Source organism: Canis lupus, chromosome 28, assembly GCF_048164855.1.
Source record: "Canis lupus baileyi chromosome 28, mCanLup2.hap1, whole genome shotgun sequence".
Lineage (NCBI taxonomy): Eukaryota > Metazoa > Chordata > Mammalia > Carnivora > Canidae > Canis > Canis lupus.
The window spans coordinates 19,583,512-19,601,194 of record NC_132865.1 but is presented as its reverse complement, the minus strand read 5'-3'; the positions used below and the strand labels follow the sequence as shown (position 1 = coordinate 19,601,194).

At 34.8% G+C, this 17,683-nt stretch overlaps 1 protein-coding gene across 7 annotated transcripts in view; it reads right to left on the bottom strand.

The window, feature by feature from the left end:
• Window positions 1-17,683, bottom strand: part of UBE2W (ubiquitin conjugating enzyme E2 W) — a 111,274-nt gene that overhangs the window by 40,506 nt on the left and 53,085 nt on the right. For 6 of the 7 annotated variants that reach the window (XM_072804200.1, XM_072804203.1, XM_072804202.1 and 3 more), the window contains 2 exons: window positions 9,992-10,147; window positions 6,258-6,333 (listed from right to left, as the gene is read on the bottom strand). In XM_072804200.1, coding sequence (XP_072660301.1) covers window positions 6,258-6,333; window positions 9,992-10,147 — 232 coding nt within the window. Of the gene's footprint in view, window positions 1-1,830; window positions 1,891-6,257; window positions 6,334-9,991; window positions 10,148-17,683 lie in introns of all 7 variants that reach the window. The other variant, XM_072804201.1, reaches the window with a different exon arrangement.

The window sequence follows — 17,683 nt, the reverse complement described above, 5'->3', positions numbered from 1 at the left end:
TGGACTTAGGAATTTAGAAAGTAATTCTGTAATCCTAAAAGGTAGTGGAAATATAAAAAGGTTCACAATTAATGGAGGTAATTCTACGGACAGCTATAGGGCAGGAAGAAAAAGTTTGTTAATACTAGTCTGAGATGATTTTATGTTCCTATCACCTTGTAATCCTTAGAATTCTACAGGAAATGTCCCAGCTGAATGGAACCAGAATGCAGTCTATAGTTTCCAAAAAAAAAAAAAAAGATATTCCTCTACTCCTCCCCAAATTTATAAACTCAGTTCCTCCTCATAACATCTAAACATATGCCATTCTATTTCCTGTAAGCCTAGTTTTCTGAAGCGAATACTCAATTACAGTCTTAAGCTCTACTGCTCAATTCTCTATCACCTTAAGGAAAATGCTTCAGGAACCAGGTCAGTACTGCTCTCTGTGGAAAGCAATCATTTATGAAACTAAGTTGTATATGTTCAATTTGGAGCCTGGAAATAGATGGATCATATTTAATGGATTCTATTAGCTATCTTATTGAAATATTTTTATGATCTCATAAAAGATACTTTTTATCTTTTTCAAGAATTATGGCTATTTTATGATTTTGAACTTTGAGGCTCATTCATTCATTTGTGCACTAAACTGTATACACTTCTTTTCTAAGGACCATTTCTAGCCCTGAATTCCTCAGCCCCTTTGTATGCTGAAATGAGCTGTCTATTCAAATACCTATTTGGTTTATTTTCCCTTATTTTTTTTTAATCCTATTCTGTTTAATTGGTTTTTTAAAACATATAGACCTCTGGCCTAAGTTTGCAACACAGAGTATTTGTATTCCAATGCAGATATGGACCATAATCCTTTAGTGAACAGAAACTATAAAAGAATTCTGGGAGACAGGTTAAGAGTAAACTTCAAGTAAGTAACAATAAGGAATATGTGTTCACATATCAATAATTTTTTATACTTTAATAGGAGCTAGAGAAGAATCCCAAAAGAAATGCATATTGAAATGCACAAAGAATGATATCACAAAGACAGTTAACAGTAGGGTAGCAATAACTGGCCTACATTTTCAAGATATACTAACAATGTGGAAGATGCACAAATTTAAGTTGAAAGAGGATTTTTTTCAGGAACTTAACACTGGTATTTGAGAGCTCAATTTTGGTGTATCAGTAGAATCTTATTCTTCTAAAACCAGGAGATAATGGTTTTTCATTAATAGTGCATCCATACTGCATCCAGGAAGCCCCCTCTGAAGTACACAGGTATTATGGATCTAAACTGAAACCTCTCTTGCCTCTTTGATTACAAATACTGACACTGACTCACACTGACCCAACTATGTTGGTCAGCACCACAGAGGACTGTGAAGCTTGTACCTGAGGCTTACAATTGTGCTTGGCTTCTAAAAACTGAAATCTTGATTCAATGAGTTCATCCAATTCTAAGCAAATCTTTGTTCAGTCTCTGATCTTTTTGTTTAGGTTTGCAGGTCACATTCGGGACTCTGATTTGACCTTATAATCCTTCCAGAATTAGATAATACTAAGAAATAACAAAAGTCCATATTTCTTGATAATTTGGTGTTAAAAGGATAACATGATCAATCAATGAAGATCTTTTAGAATTAAAGCAGCTAAACAGAAAAACAAGCTGACATCTGAGCTATTTTCACATTGTTTATAACTCACTCTGAAATGTATAAAGGCAAAGATAATATATGCTATATAGCTAAAATGCTTTAGTTTTTTAAAGATGAAGGAAGGATTGTCTAAACCCACCCACCTTTATGAAAGAACAGTTGCTCTATCATCTCAAAGTATAACTAGTATTACCTGTCCTTGATTTCATATAAGGGTCACTCATGGAACAAACTGTTGATTCAAAGAGAGATTCTGGGAAGGAAATGATTCAGATATGCAGGGTTCAAGCATGAGTAGAAAACAGATTGAGATACGAATAATCACTGAGCATGTTTTAAACAGAATTATCTGTAAATGAAAAAAATTATCTGTACCTAGGACCAGAACCTGAACTAGAATAGTTATTATTTAGTTGAAATAGAATCTGGTCCTTTTAAAATGGCTAATTTGTATTTGGGGGTAGAAGGGAAGGGAGACACTTTTAATCTGTTTATTAGTAAATGAATTCCTACATAAACCCAGGACTAGTATACATTAAGAGGCTAATTTAATTTGAGAAACCTCTCTTTTCTTTGTATTTCTTGGTTAAGGTGGAGAATTTAATAGTTTAAACTATTCAAAGACTTTTCTATTTTAGTCATGAAAGCATACATTTCTTGGTTTAACAGATAAAAATTACTATGAAAAATAACTGCTACAATGAAGTGTATTTTATTTTAAAGAATTTATTTGATATTTCTAGTTTCACTATGTGACCTTTCTCTATTTCTTATTCTAAAACACATAATGAGAGATTCTGGGAATATTCTTAGATAAATGACTTCTCATAAGGCAGCATTAGAAGGCCTGAAAGATTGTAATCTTTCTGAAATTTCCCTACCCGGGAAGGAAGGGAAAAAAATAGGAACACACTGTCTAACATTGAGGCAGCACAGAATAGCAAAGATTATACTTTCAAAATATATGTATTTTTAAAAATTCATTCCTCTAAGGAAATTTCTCAGTTTTAATAGAAAACTCAAGTGGTTTAAAAACACTGTGGAGAAGGCAATGAGGGATTTTTCTATTATTAGTGAAGTTCAGGTTGAAATGGAATGACTAGGCTTGTCAATATTCTTGATTGACTAATCTTACATTCTATGCTAAGACAAATGGGTCTGTGACATTCAAAATTTTGTTTCTTTGTCTGTTTTTTTTGGAAGGCCTCCTTGTAAAGGCGCAGAGAGAAGAGGCAGTTTGGTTTTTGGTCCTCAACGGCAAGAAGATGAAAAAGAATGAGAAGTCAGTAATGTAAACTGAAGTAAAGGGCTGTTTACTTAAAGTAGGGTCTTGTTAAATGATTTATTTTATTTTATTTTTTTGTTGTTTTTTGTTAAACGCTTTAGCAGACCTTCAGTGCTCAGAATTACTTAAGTCTGATTACTCATTTCATATGGAAACTTGTCCTTTTAAGATTTTATTTATTCATGAGAGACAGAGAGAGAGAGAGAGAGAGAGAGAGAGAGAGAGAGAGAGGCAGAGACACAGGCAGAGAGAGAAGCAGGCTCCATGCAGGGAGCCCAATATGGGACTCGATCCTGGGTCTCCAGGATCACGCCTTGGGCTGAAGGCAGCGCTAAACCGCTGAGCCACCCGGGCTGCCCGAAACTTGTCCTTTTGTATCTCAGAATCCCTGAAACAGTAGTTCTCAAGTGACAAGCTGTATCAGAATTATCTGGGGATCTCTTAAAAACTAAAGCAAAATCAACATTCTAGGCATGGTAATAAGGTTTATTAGATTCCTTAAAACAGAAAGTAATCAGCAAGATTTTGGTGAAAGAATTCCCAATAGGGTGTGTGTAGGAAAGGGTTTGTTGAGGAAGGGTGCTTTTGTGTGTGCCTATGCAAGAATGATTTCAGGAAAATAGCATACGGAGAATAAGAAATAGAGTACATTATAATGCCCCACTGAACATTCCATGTATAAAACACTTCTTGTTTTTTTTTTTTTTTTAAGATTGATTGATTTATTTATTCAGAGAGAGAGAGAGGGGCAGAGACACAGGCAGAGGGAGAAGCAGCCATGCAGGGAGCCCGACGTGGGACTCAATCCCAGGTCTCCAGGTGGCGCTAAACAGCTGTGCCACCGGGGCTGCCCAAAACACTTCTTGTTTTAAAGATGATTCTCTTAGGATGGATTACTCTCAAGTTTGGTAACAGACAAAAAGCTTGATCTTAAACTTTAAGCTTGTTAAATATTGCTGAACTTGCTATACCATCAGTAAATATAAAGTACTATTCTACCCTTTACTCTTTTCAGCACTGCATTCATTTTAGTCAACTCTGCCAATTCAATAATAGTTTCAAAATATTAAATCTGTAATTATTTTATTGCAAATTTTTGGCCTATGTTTTTAATTAAGTGTATTTATGTTAAACAATTTTCATAAATGGTCTTTATTTTTAATAAAGCTATAATTGTTCACATTTTTAAACCTTATGTTGACTGTGCTTTGAGGTTTTTCTGAAAGGTTTAAATTTTCATAAGACTATTTATTTAAGGGACGCCTGGGTAGCTTAGTGGCTGAGCATTTGCCTTTGGCTCAGGGCGTGATCCTGTCCGGGGATCGAGTCTCACGTCGGGCTCCCTGCAAGGAGCCTGCTTCTCCCTCTGTCTTTGTCTCCTGCCTCTCTATTTTTTTTTTTTTTTAAGATTTTATTTATTCATGAAAGACACAGAGGCAGGAGACAAAGACAGAGGGAGAAGCAGGCTCCTTGCAGGGAGCCCGACGTGAGACTCGATCCCCGGACAGGATCACGCCCTGAGCCAAAGGCAAATGCTCAGCCACTAAGCTACCCAGGCGTCCCTTCATAAAACTATTTAACGTCTTTGTGATTCTTTTTAACTTCAGAAATCTTTCCTTCCTACAGAGTTGATAATTAAATTTAGAAAAAATAAAATTTCTCTTGTTGTTTTATTTTATTCTATTTTTAAAGATTTATTTATTCATGAGAGACACACGGGGGTGGGGGGTGGGGGGGCGGGGCAGAGACATAGACAGAGGGAGAAGCAGGCTCCATGCAGGGAGCTCGAAATGGGACTTGATCCAGGGACTCCAGGATCACGTCCTGGGCTGAAGGGAGGCACCCAACCACTGAGCCACCCAGACGTCCCTCTCGTTTTAAAAAAATATTTAATTCAATCCATAGGAAATACTTTATATATGAAGTAAAAATGTGAATTTTTCTCTCCCAAAATGACTACCAATTCTCTAATAAGATTACTTAGTAAATATTTTTTCTCATTGGTTTTGACATCCAATTTACTATATATTACAATCTTATATATATAAAAAGGCCTAGGAAAGAGTAATTCTCTTTTGATGTCTATTCCTGCATTAATATGTTTTGGTATCTGGTAGACCAATTCTCCTTCATTATCCTTTAGTTCAAAATACAGACTGCTCCTCTCACCTATTATTTTTTTCCAAAATTTTCAAGCATGTACCCATCATTCCACCAGATTTTTACTAAATTAAACTTTTAATTTGTAAAGAACACACATTTTTCTGTAATAATAGTTTGTCATCAAATAATTCTATTTTTTCTTAGCTCTCATTAAGTTTTGTCATTTTTTTCTTCTAGGTCATCTATTGTTGCCATTAACACTAGCCTGAATATTTACCTTTCCATGGCTCTCAAGAATGGCATTCTTCTTTCACAGTGTTTTCTAACTTGTAACTGCTGGCAGAGTGCTATTATATTGATTCTAGTCATCACTAACACCTGGAACTCTTATAATTTAAAAGTTTTTAAGTAACTCAAATTAACTCAGGTAACAGAAGATTTCACAATGGATAGAAAGGTAAAGGGGAAAGGCCATATTCCTATTAGTTAGCTCTGTCAGTTCTAATTTCTTATTAGGCTAACATTTTAAAAAAGAATAATAAAGGAAATGCTCTTATGGATACAAAACTCACAGGGGGTGGTTATTCGTATACTTCAAAATGTAGATTGAGGAATATAAAATTTTGTTTTGAATTTCAAATACACCTCTTTAGGGAAGCAGTGAGGTCAGTTTAGAAAAGATGCTAGCAGTTTTCAATTATAAAGCTATTAACACTCTCCCAACAAAAACAATAAAACAAAATCAGTGAGACTACTGTATTTATACAGCTACAATCAGGAGCACCACAAATTTTTGAGGACAATTAGAACAGGAAGAGCTTTCTTTAATTTAATGGGTCATCTCTCACAATGTGATCCCCCTCCTGCCACTAAGAACACCACCAGAACTAAGTAATTTCAAAAGACATCAAAACTTCTATTTCAAGTAACAGGTTTCCCAATAACTAGTTCCATCTAAGGATTATTAAGGACTCTTTTTCAGTAATAAAATGGTAGCGTTTCAGAATGTTAAAGCAATTTTAGATTTCACTTCTATAGTAGCTATGATTTCACATGCCTCAATAAAAATCTAGCCCAGTGTATCCATTAAATGGCTTAAATGTTTTAAAGACTCTTTCCATATTACAAAAATACATCAGTTATATATTCCCTCCTTTCCCCCCAGCAAACAAATATATAATCTTTGAAACCAAAATGCTAAAAAGTCATCATTTTAAAATAGAAGTGCTTACCATGATACCACCATTTTGTTTTCTTTGGATTCTTGTTACATGTTCGAACATAAAAAGAATTATCTGGTGGCCGTCTCTGAAACCAAAGAGTTTAAATAGGTAAGAGTTGTAAAATGGAAGAAGATTTAAGAAGACAGATTTAGTAAAAGCTTTGACAGAATTATTACAGAAAGTATAAAAACAATGTAAACGCTGGTGTGGCAGAACTGAAATTATTAATAGATTCTAGGAAAAGCAGACCCCTGACACTGCAATGAAAAAGTGTGTGTCGGGGGGGGGGGGGGGGGGGCGGGGGCGGGGGGGGGGCGGGTTATGCATGTGTGATTTGGGTTAGGGTCCAGTGGAATTACTAGACGGTGACTATTAACCCAAAGCAGCAGCATTAGATTTTAAAGAATTTCGGTTTCATTTATTTTATCTCTCTAGAATAATTTAGTAATGACTTTAGTGAACTAATTATTTTAGTGAACTGAAATACAGAGAAGTCTAATAACTAGGCTTGTCTGAAAAACTAACAGCAACTTATGTACTTCCACAATTACTGTTTTCCTGTAAGATAAGAATCACCAAGGACAGACCAAAGGATTCAGTTTCCAAACACTATACAAGAGCGAAAAAGGGGAAAAGCTAATATTGGCATATACAGGCCCTGAATAGCACAATATTAGAAACCTATGGCAGCTTGCAAGGGAGCTACAGCAGAAATAGTGATGCCAACAACACTGAAGACAGATTATGGAAGGGTATTTCCCTGAAAACTACTGGATACCGAAGTAGAAGAAATATGTGATTCTCTACAAAAATCTGGAAACGTATCAAATTTATATAAAAGCCACAGAATACAGGTTAGTAGATAAGTTAGTAAGGAGACCCAACCAAAAACCAATGGTGAGTAGGACTGCCTTGATAGCAGGTAGGGAAACAGGTAGTCCACTTGGCACTTCTACAACTCATGTACATAACTCTGGCCTAATAATGCCCTTACAAGTTAACATTAATAGTAACTTAACAAAACGGAAAAGCAGAGCATAAGATGTTAAACAACTACCTCAAGATTACCCCGCTGATACGGTTTGAGAAAATATCTGAAAAATTAGTATATGAAATTAGATGCCTGACAATTTCAAAGAATGATCTGCTGCTGTTTGTCCTGCAAAGTCATAATCTGTGTTCATGTGGAAATTGCTACCAATGAAAACAGGTAATTTCATAATATTGATTAGAACAGCATCTTCAAAAAAAAAAGGGGGGGGGGGAAAACAACACTCATTCTATTTGCTTATTAAGTCAAGAATATAGCCAAACTATTGATAAGTGGTTGTGGAGATTTGGTTCTTAGAAAAATAAAGGAACTATACAAAAAGATGGATTATCAAAATTGTTTTAGCAATTAAATGCAAGCTAGAAACTTTGGACTATCTATATCTATATAGATATCTATATCTATAAGGGCACTAAGAATAGATTACTGAAAGACCTCTCAATATCAGAAATTATCTTTAATCTACTGAAAGCTATTGATACAAAGAATTTGCCTTCACTTTAGGGAATCTTTCTTAACTACGAAAAATAAAATTGGAATGAAAGAATTATGACTAAATCAAAGTTCCCAAACTCTTACAATAAAAACTAAAATATGTATTCAAGTCAAATTTTAAAATGAAAGTCATAGAACCACACTAACCACAGAATAAAATTCACCTGCTTTAAAAGAAGAGCTTTTGGTGAGTAGTTACAAGACTTTTAAAAGCTTATTTAAGGAGCTAGATCCCCTCAGTGCCAAAGCAAGTTTGCTCTTCATCTTTGTAACCTAGTACTTGGCTCAGTAAAAACAGCACCTAATAGGTACCTAATAAACGTTTACTAAATTTTTATTGTATTTCAGAGAACTAATTAATGCTGCCAGAATTACTTCCATATTATTATCTTGGTTAAGTATAATTTAGATTATATAATATAGCTTGCCAATATTTGAAATGGAATAATTAAGCATATACTATGCAAGAAAACTAGTAGACAACTGAAATATGAAGGAAATAGGATTAGAAAAGGATAAAGAAGATGAAGAATTTATTTTCTAGTTTTTATTTTTTTTTATTTTCTAGTTTTTAATAGTAAATTATTACATTTATATTATTGTAAATCATTACATTTATTTAATTATTATATATCATTATATTAAATATTAAAAAAAAGTGGTAATCATTACAAGGCACATGCAAGAGCTATGTACACACATCACCGGTGTTCATCTCAACTTTCCTTTTTAAAATCCTAGACTTACTGCTTCACCTTCCTAAAGACATTAAACATTAACAAGGACACAGAAGTCTTTGTAACTACTCTACACCTAAACATTTTAAACTTATGTGTGCGCTGGGAGAGGAAGTGTGGGGGAGGAGAAAATATGGAAGCAATAAACGAATAAGACTTGTTTCCAAAGCCCTTGGGGTTAACAAAAGCTCAAGTGTAGCCTTAAAATGCAACCTAGAAAAAAAGCCCACAGGCAAAGAGGAAACTTAAAAAGTCATACTACAATTAGATAATGTGCACCCTAATTCATCTAAGATGTACATTTTTTCTTTACATTTTAATATTCCTGAATGGGGATACATGTGTTTTATACTAATGGTGTCATAGTTTAACTGCTGGAAGTTTTTTCTTTCTTATATGGTATATAAAATTCCATATTAAGGGCTCTTAATGCTATAATTTAAAAAGAAGATACAATTTAAACCATTATTTCCCATGCTTCTTTGAACGAAAAAAGCTGTTGTGTTTTTTTTTTTTTTTTTAAACCTAACACCAAGAAACTTCTTATGGAACTAACATTTCAAAAAACTTACGTTGCCAAGCTAAGCGTGTTTCAGAGTCTAGATAATCTAGCATTTAAAAATGAGCTACTTAAAGTTCTCTAAATATGAACTTAGTAAAAATGATAGTTGAATTTGAAGAACACAAGGAAAAAACACTGCTGTAATAACCCCACAGATCCCTAATCTGCAAGGTAAAGCTGTTTCTCCTTTAAACCCAATACAAAAGGAAACCCTCATGAAGAAAAGAGGCTTTAAAATATATAAACACATGAACACTGTGCTACACTGACCCTGAGGCAGAAATAACAAGAGGGCCAGAAATGCACACGGAATTTAGATACTTTAAAGGGGTATCCTATATTTAACTTATGTGATTTTTCTTTCTGGTATTTTCACCTTTCCAACAGACATAGAATCTGTGAATAAATAAAGGAGAATTAGAGAAAAAGTCCTGAAAATTCTACCGGTAATCTAACCTTCCTCCTTCAACCTAATCACTAGATGATCAGTATGGATAGGAAAGCTCTAGTTGCTGGGAAACCCCCTAAAAGTGGCTGACAGTGTGGGGGCCACCAGAGGGGAGAAAGCAGCTATGAAACATGCTCTTGGGGCTTTCCGTGGTGAAATCTAGAAGTGAGAATTTCTTGTACACTTCTGCCCTGTGCATGCTTACAGAAATAAAATTCATATTATTTAAGAACATCTGCAGAAATTTTGTTTAAGAAATATAAAACAATGTCTTACTTCCATGTGGAGTGAAAGAGTATCAAAATACCTATTTCTAATCTATTATTAAACATATTATCTATAACTTCATAATAAAAGGCATTAAGTCCTTCCTTCACATAGTATTCAAATAGTTTCGCTACCTAAACTAAAAGAATAGATATTACCTGGAATAATTCTGAGAAGTCCTACCTTTTCTTTGCAGCTGGAAAGCATGCTAATAATGCTAAGACAAACTGACTGGACTGAGAGCGCTGGGGACCAGTCTTCTGTTAGAATGGATAAACAGATATGACCATTGCTATAAACATGAGGATGAACGGGAATATTTTCACCAGTAAACATGACCTAAGAAAGAATAAAATTCCATTAACACTCAAATATTCTGTATTACCAAGACATAACATATTCTCCACAGAACTTATTTTAAAAACCAGTTAAAAACAAAATAAGTGCCAGAAACAAGGATAAACAACTGCCTGCTGTTTATTCTCATCAATTCACAAAGTACTGGTTTCATTGTATGAATGAGCACGTAGGTAGGGGATGGAACATACAGAAAAAAAACTCAGGTTACCCGTTTTTTATTTCAGCTATTTTTCACAAATTCCCTTTAAAAATTTATAAATTACCAGGCATATTTAGCCTAATAAAGACAACTATATTTGTAAGAATGCTTTTTCAAATTGTACTCATTGCTCTCTGCATATAGAAACACAAAGGTATTTAATTTTGAGACAATATGAATTGCATATGACAGGAACATCACTTCTACCTGTAACAATGCTATTACGTGAGGTGCTTTGTGCAAAAGGAAATAACTGTTATATATATCTCACCTTCTCTGAACTCACTCATCCATTATGATGGGTAAAAATTACTACTTATTGATCAGCAAATAACTATGTGCCTACACACACAAAAAACAAAGGTTGAATGAGTCAAGTTTTTCTCTGCCTTTTCTTCTACTTAATTCTTCTTAACAGGTTTTCCTTTCTCCATCTTGCCACAGCACCATTTTGAAAGATAATAAATCTATTATTCCTTCCTTTACCCTCATGATTAAGTATCCCAATAGCAGTGTTTCGTAAACATATCTACCTTCAGCATTTGAATGAGGTAGAAGAGTGAATTTATACATCCTGATTCAGAATCTGTAACCACAGCCCAAAGTAGGACAAAGAAACAGAAGTCTAATATTTAAGAATGTTTATGTTACTTCATAAGTTACTTAATTTGATATAAAAATTAGTCCACCAATGTTTACATGATTTTTATAATGCAGTAAGACCTAACATTTTTATTGTTTAGTAGTAATTATTAATTCCTGACCTTAAAAATAAAATCACCTGAAGATCTGGCTAAAAATGTAAGTGCAACAGCTCCACTTTCACAGATACTGATTTAGTAGGTATGATGGGTTTTTATAAAGCTCACCAAATATAAACCAGTAGTTCCCAAACAACACTTACAGTATCTCTCTTAGCCCTAACAAACTGTCTCACATTTGAATACAGCAAAATCTTAGTAAGAAGAAACCCCACCTTCAGTTATATCAGAAATTAATAAAATATTTATTGCTCTGGGTATAACCTATTTTCCCCTTTATATAAGAGCAGAGAGCCAGTGAAATACATGTGGCTAGAGTAAGGTATGTCATCATTTAATATGGGACATGTTACAGAAAGATACCATAAACTGAGTTTTTGCTTTTATTTTCAAGTATCTAGCTTCATTACAATTTTATAAATACTTACATTTTAACAAAGCACTCTTTCATATAACTAGGAGTCCTCTAATATTTCAAATATACTACTAACATATGGAACACATTTCCTTGGCTGAAGCTAGTAGAAGACAACAAAAGGAATGACTACATACTTGCATAGTTTTTGTTTCTTTAAATTCTGGTCATGCACCCTCCATTCCCACTAAAAAGAGCTAAAATAAAGCTGAAAACCAGGTTTCAAAATAAGACATATCAATTTACTTGCCCTGCCTGATTGCAGAAGACTACCCAATCCACAACATTAGCACAGCTGTGCTTGAAGAGTATCATTTATCAATTTTACCTATCAGTGCTAGTATCCTTTTCATCACTTTTTGCTTAAAAAAAAAAAAAAAGTGATGCTCCGCTAAAGGAAATGACTGCTTAAATGGTCTTGCAGCTCCCATACTTTCAGTCTATCTACAATTATTTTTAATTTTATTTTTTACAAACATGTAGTATATTATATTCATGTGATATTCGTACAATGTGTTATAGATGTCTAGAATGACAGTTTACAAATCTCACAGAATATGCATCTGCTCTGGGGTATTCACTCTGCCACAAAAATCCCATTTGACCAGTAGGATATTTTCATTAAGAACACAAACAATGCCCAAGACCTTATCCCCTGGCCTCAAGTATTTTTTAAAGGGTATTTCTTTTCCAGTAAGGTCTCCTTTTTACAAGGTCACGTAGAATAGTGCTCTGAAAGTGCCAAAAAATGGGAGAACTCCCAAGTTATCTTCTTTGGCAAAAATTAATCAATGCATTAGCAACCATCAAGGAAAATACACAGACAGCAAAATACAAAGGTTATCACAACATGCTCTGACTAGCCAATTCACAAAGCAGAAGGAAAAAGCAGTAGTGCTCTTGGAGAGAATGGATTATAAACTAAATCACCTGGCCTTAGAGCCAAGAAATACCCACAAACCAAAAAGAAATCAGGAGAGAGGAAAAGGGATGGAAGGCAGAAGACACCTACAGCAGGAGCAGCAGACACTGATAAGCACTGAAGAGGGCCAGAAATCAAGACGGAAACAGCTTCAAAGGCTGAGGAGACTGAAATAAAAATAAATCAGATCTCAATAAACCTTATTAAAAAAAAAAAAAAAAAGCTGGGGCTTTTTCACATGCTGCATGCAGGGCAAATGTAGCCAGCCTGAAACTTTCAGCAACCAAACAGGGGAATCAATTAGCTGCACATATTATAGGTAACCTCTAGGGCCTAATCTGCCAGATACAGAATTTTAGAAGTTTGTCTAAACACAGAAAGGCTGAGTTTACATGCCAGAGATGAATTCCTGAAATTAAAGAAAAAACTTTTTTTCAACAATTTATTCGTGTAAAAAGGCTGGTAAGCAGTTTCCATAGACAGTTTTGATGTAAAAACTCTGATTCTGGTTCTTTGCATGTGATGGGGAAAGTAACCAAGGCTGAATTTCTTTAAGATCATGCTGTTAACCATCCTCATTTATTTACCGCATGGTACAATCCAAAGGAGGAAATGGACGTTTCAGTTATTATAATGCAGCCAAGCAGGTTCTGAAAACTTAAGGGATGATTAGCCATATTCAAAATTTTAAAAATTGAAGGAGGAAATCCCAAGTAGCCGATAAAACTAAAACAGATCTAACAGGACAAGTGAATACAATGAATTTGAAACCAAAGGGAATAAATAAGAACTTTGCTAATTGTTTTATTTTAAAAATTATTTATTTTAAAAATATTTTTTCAAACCAAACCTAGTCATAGAAACAGTTAACCAGAGAACTGCACAAATTCATAAACCAAACAATAAAATGGAACTACAGATTTTAAATAAGCAGTTTTATGGAAAAAAACAACAACAACATTTTAGAAAAGGATCTTAGATCTAATGCATGTAAATCACACCTGAAGTTCAGAGCCTGCATTAGCAGCAGTCCTCAGATGAATCTAAATTTCCAAACATCTCCCTATCAATATGGTGTATTTTCTTTTTTTTTTTTTTTAATATGGTGTATTTTCAAAAGCAGGTGAGATTTAACATAACTATGCTCAGTATCCATATAATTTTGGAGATAAGTGAGCATAGCCCACATCCAACCTAAAGTTTTAAGCAAGCCAACCTCTGGGTAACTTGGTATCAAATATAATGAAATGAATCATGGTACTCATATGTAATGAAATGAATCATGGTACTCATATGTAATGAAATGAAATCATGGTACTCATATGTAATGAAATGAAATCATGGTAATCATATGTAAGGATTTCCAAACATTCAAACTTAATGGTGAATGATCCCACTATACTAAGATCTGACCACAAGGAAGGCATACTAATATGTTCAGACTACTGTTCTGCAACTAATTAGAAAGTGAGACATCTAATATAGTGTCAAACTAGGTCAAAACACATATTACAAGAATAAGCTGTATGAAACAAGCTATAAAATATAAAAGCCAATATACAAAATGGATACCAAGATTTCTCCAGGGACAAGATAAGGGAATGCTTTCCCTTATTAAAATTGTAAGTAGATGACAATACTTAATGGGCAACTACAGAAAGTGAATATACAAGCAGAATTTGTTGTAATCAGATATCTAATTATTAATAATATATGATGTAGGCAATCTAGCATTAAGTGGTAAATATCTGACAAAAGTAACTGGGAATTGGAGTTTTATTTAGCACAGTTTTTAGCTCAATTCTCCCCTTTTAGTCATTTAACATGCATTAGTTGCATCACAATTAATTAATAGTTTTTCTGGTCTTTCATAATTATCCTTACCATGCAATCTTACAAGTATTACAAAGTCAAAATTCCTGGATACAATGAAACTAAATTTGGTTCCCCTGGATGGTAACCATTCTCTCTCCTTTGTAAGCTGTGTTCTTCTAGCCTACCAGTCTTCTCCTTTATCTTCCCTCTGCTTTACCCCCAAGGCTTCAACGAACAAGGTTCACTGTTCCCTTTCTCCTTGTCAGGTGTCCTAGTTGCTAGACAATTTAAGGCAATAAAAATGGTTATTTAAGACTTTGGAAAGCTTAACCACCATCACATGAAAGAGCAAGGAGAATGACACCACAAATAAAAGGATGAAAACACTATGAAAATAGGTTCTTGATCTCTGCAATGAGGTAGTATTGAGCAACAGAACCAAAAGGGTCTGGGTTAAGGGGGCATGAATAGGAAGGAGAATAAGGATGTGAAGAAAGCAAATACTCTTTTGCCCCAGTGTTTCTAAAGCTTTGTAATCAAGGCAAGTACATTTTTAGCACAACTTTTAGCATCAATATGATTTCAGGACTAAGTACAGTACCCTTTTCCTGCTAAAATCATACTTCTCCACCTATTTCTAAAATGCCTAAAATTTCTTCAACAAAAATCAGAGTTGAAAAACTTAAAAAACCAAGTATAACCAGGGCATTTACAAGATAATGTGATTCAATTTTATTGTATTCAAATGGGATGTTTTGACAGAGGAAGGGGCGTATAAGATCACAGATATTTGGAAGGGAAGAACTACTAATGTAAGGAAGGAAGCATAAAGGAAAAGAAGCAAAATAGAGACACTAAAGTTGAGGACGTCACGGTTTGGAAGGAGAGGTGACTATACCTCCTAATTCCTTTGAGATAAATCTCTAAATATCCTTCACATTGCAAGATTCTTGGAGAAGCCCCAAAATGTCCTTCCTTTTTCATATCCTGCTGTGGCCCTCCTTTTTTTTTTGGGGGGGGGGCCCTCCTATAAGTAACGATACATAAAACTTCACTTGCTCACAAATCTCAGAAGAAGCCATGTCTTTTCATGATTTGCTCCACTTTTGACATAAACTCTTCTTGTGGTTTAAGTCCCAGTACAAACAGGTTTTTCTTTGCCCCCTCATTTTATTCTAAAGTGGTCACTGCTTTATCTTTTGCTCCCAAAGCATACAATTCATACTTCAGTTTGTATCCAGTTGTACAGGCCAAAAGTTGTGGTCTTCCCTGACTCCTTTGCCACATTTATATTCCTTATCAATTCATTAGCAAATCCATTAGCTCAACCTTTAAAATAGGTCCAGGGGTGCGGGTGATTCTTGATTTTGGCTCAAGTCATGATCTCAGGGTCCTGGGATTCTCTTCAGCAGGGAGTCTGCTTAAGGATTTCTCTCGCCCCTACCCCAACTTGCATGCACATGCACGCGCTCTCTCTCTCATTCTCTCAAACAAATCTTTAAAAAACAATAATAAAATAGGTCCAAAATATGGCCATCTTCCACAACCTCCACTGCTACCTTTCTGGTACAAGTCACCATCACCTTTCACTGGATTACTGCAAGAGTTGTCTGATCTCCCTGTACACTTGTACACTCAACAATCAATGTGCTATTCAACAGCCAAATTTTTCTTTTTAATCTTAAGTAGGATCATGTCATTCTTCTCAAAATATTCAGAGGTTTTTCATCTCATTCTGAGTAAAAAACAAAACTCTATGGGCTATACAATCCACGACAAATTATCTCTCAGACCTATGCTCTCCATTCCCTCTCTTGTTTTTATAGCACTCCAGGGACCTGCCAAATGTGCTCCAGATTCATGGCCTTTGCTTTACCTGCTCTTTCCAAACTTCTTTCACATGGTTTATTCATTCACCTCTTTCAGATTTCTGCTCCAAAGTGATTTTCTCAGTGAAATCTTCTCTGATTGCTCAATCCAATGCTACAACATCCTGAATTCCCTTTTCTACTTTTTTTTCCCACCATCTTCCTTACTGTATGTTTTGCTTATTGTTTATTGTCTCTTTCTACAAGAACACAAATTTCACGAAAGCAGGTTTTTTATTTGGTTCTCTTCACTACTAAATTGCCAACATCTAGCAGTGTCTGTAATATGACATGCTAGATAAGTACTTACAGAATGAATGAATCCATGTCTGCCTATCCAAATACTAAACAATAAAGGCAGGCACAATACCTTTTAATTTCTGTACTCTTCTTCATCTCTAAAAAAGAGAGCACAGTATTTGGCACATAATTCACATTTACTACACGTTAAATTGGCCAATCATTTACCCGTATTCTCACAGAGGAAAACAGAATATATATAATATAGGAAGATATTTAATTCTGCATGGCTGATGGTAAGTGCACGTTAGTAGGAAACAGTGATGGAAAAGTGCCTCATCTCTGCTCCCGATAGTAAAAGATTTTGCTGTCATAATGGTTTCCTTTAAAGCAAATGACTGGGCCAAACACCTTGTTTCAGATAGGCAGCTTTTTCACTGTCAAGTAAGATACAAGAGAAATTTACAACAGGGAAAAGAAAACCCAGCCAACTATAAGGTTTATTATGGTCTTATCAATCTAACTTACAGATACAAAAGTAATTAAGTTTAAATGAGACTAGTTTATTTTAGGGTTATTTCCCCAAATTCTAGTTTTGTAAGTAGTGGTATATTTAGTACTGCTTATTGCATAGGAAAATCAAAGACTAATTTTCTAACAAATGCCAATGCTACTGGGACTCACCCAATAAAAAAATCTTTGGTGAATGAGGAATTTTACTGCCTTTGAGTGATTCTAATCACTTCCCCAGAGCAATGCATCTCTGGAAAGTTTCGGTTATTGGAAAAATCTCTTGACATGCGTACACATCAAGTAACTGATTGCTAGATCATTATTCTTATTTTATAATCACACAGATGCTGTGATAAATAAAACATAAAAATAACTGTAAAGTATTAGTAGTCTTACAGCAGCTCTGTTATTTTCTCAATACAACTTCTGTGACATGGGAGTGATGTTAAAGAGGAATCCTCGGGGATCCCTGGGTGGCACAGCGGTTTGGTGCCTGCCTTTGGCCCAGGGCGTGATCCTGGAGACCCGGGATCGAGTCCCACATCTGGCTCCTGGTGCATGGAGTCTGCTTCTCCCTCTGCCTATGTCTCTGCCTCTCTCTCTCTCTGCGTGACTATCATAAATAAATAAAAATAAAAATAAAAAAAAAGAGGAATCCTCATATTCCAAAAGATTGGGAACAACTGCCCCAGAGCTTTCAGTTATCATTCTATATAGTAGTATCTTTCACTTTTAGAGATAACATTGCTGGATAAATGGGCATTTTCCCCATTTCGGTACTT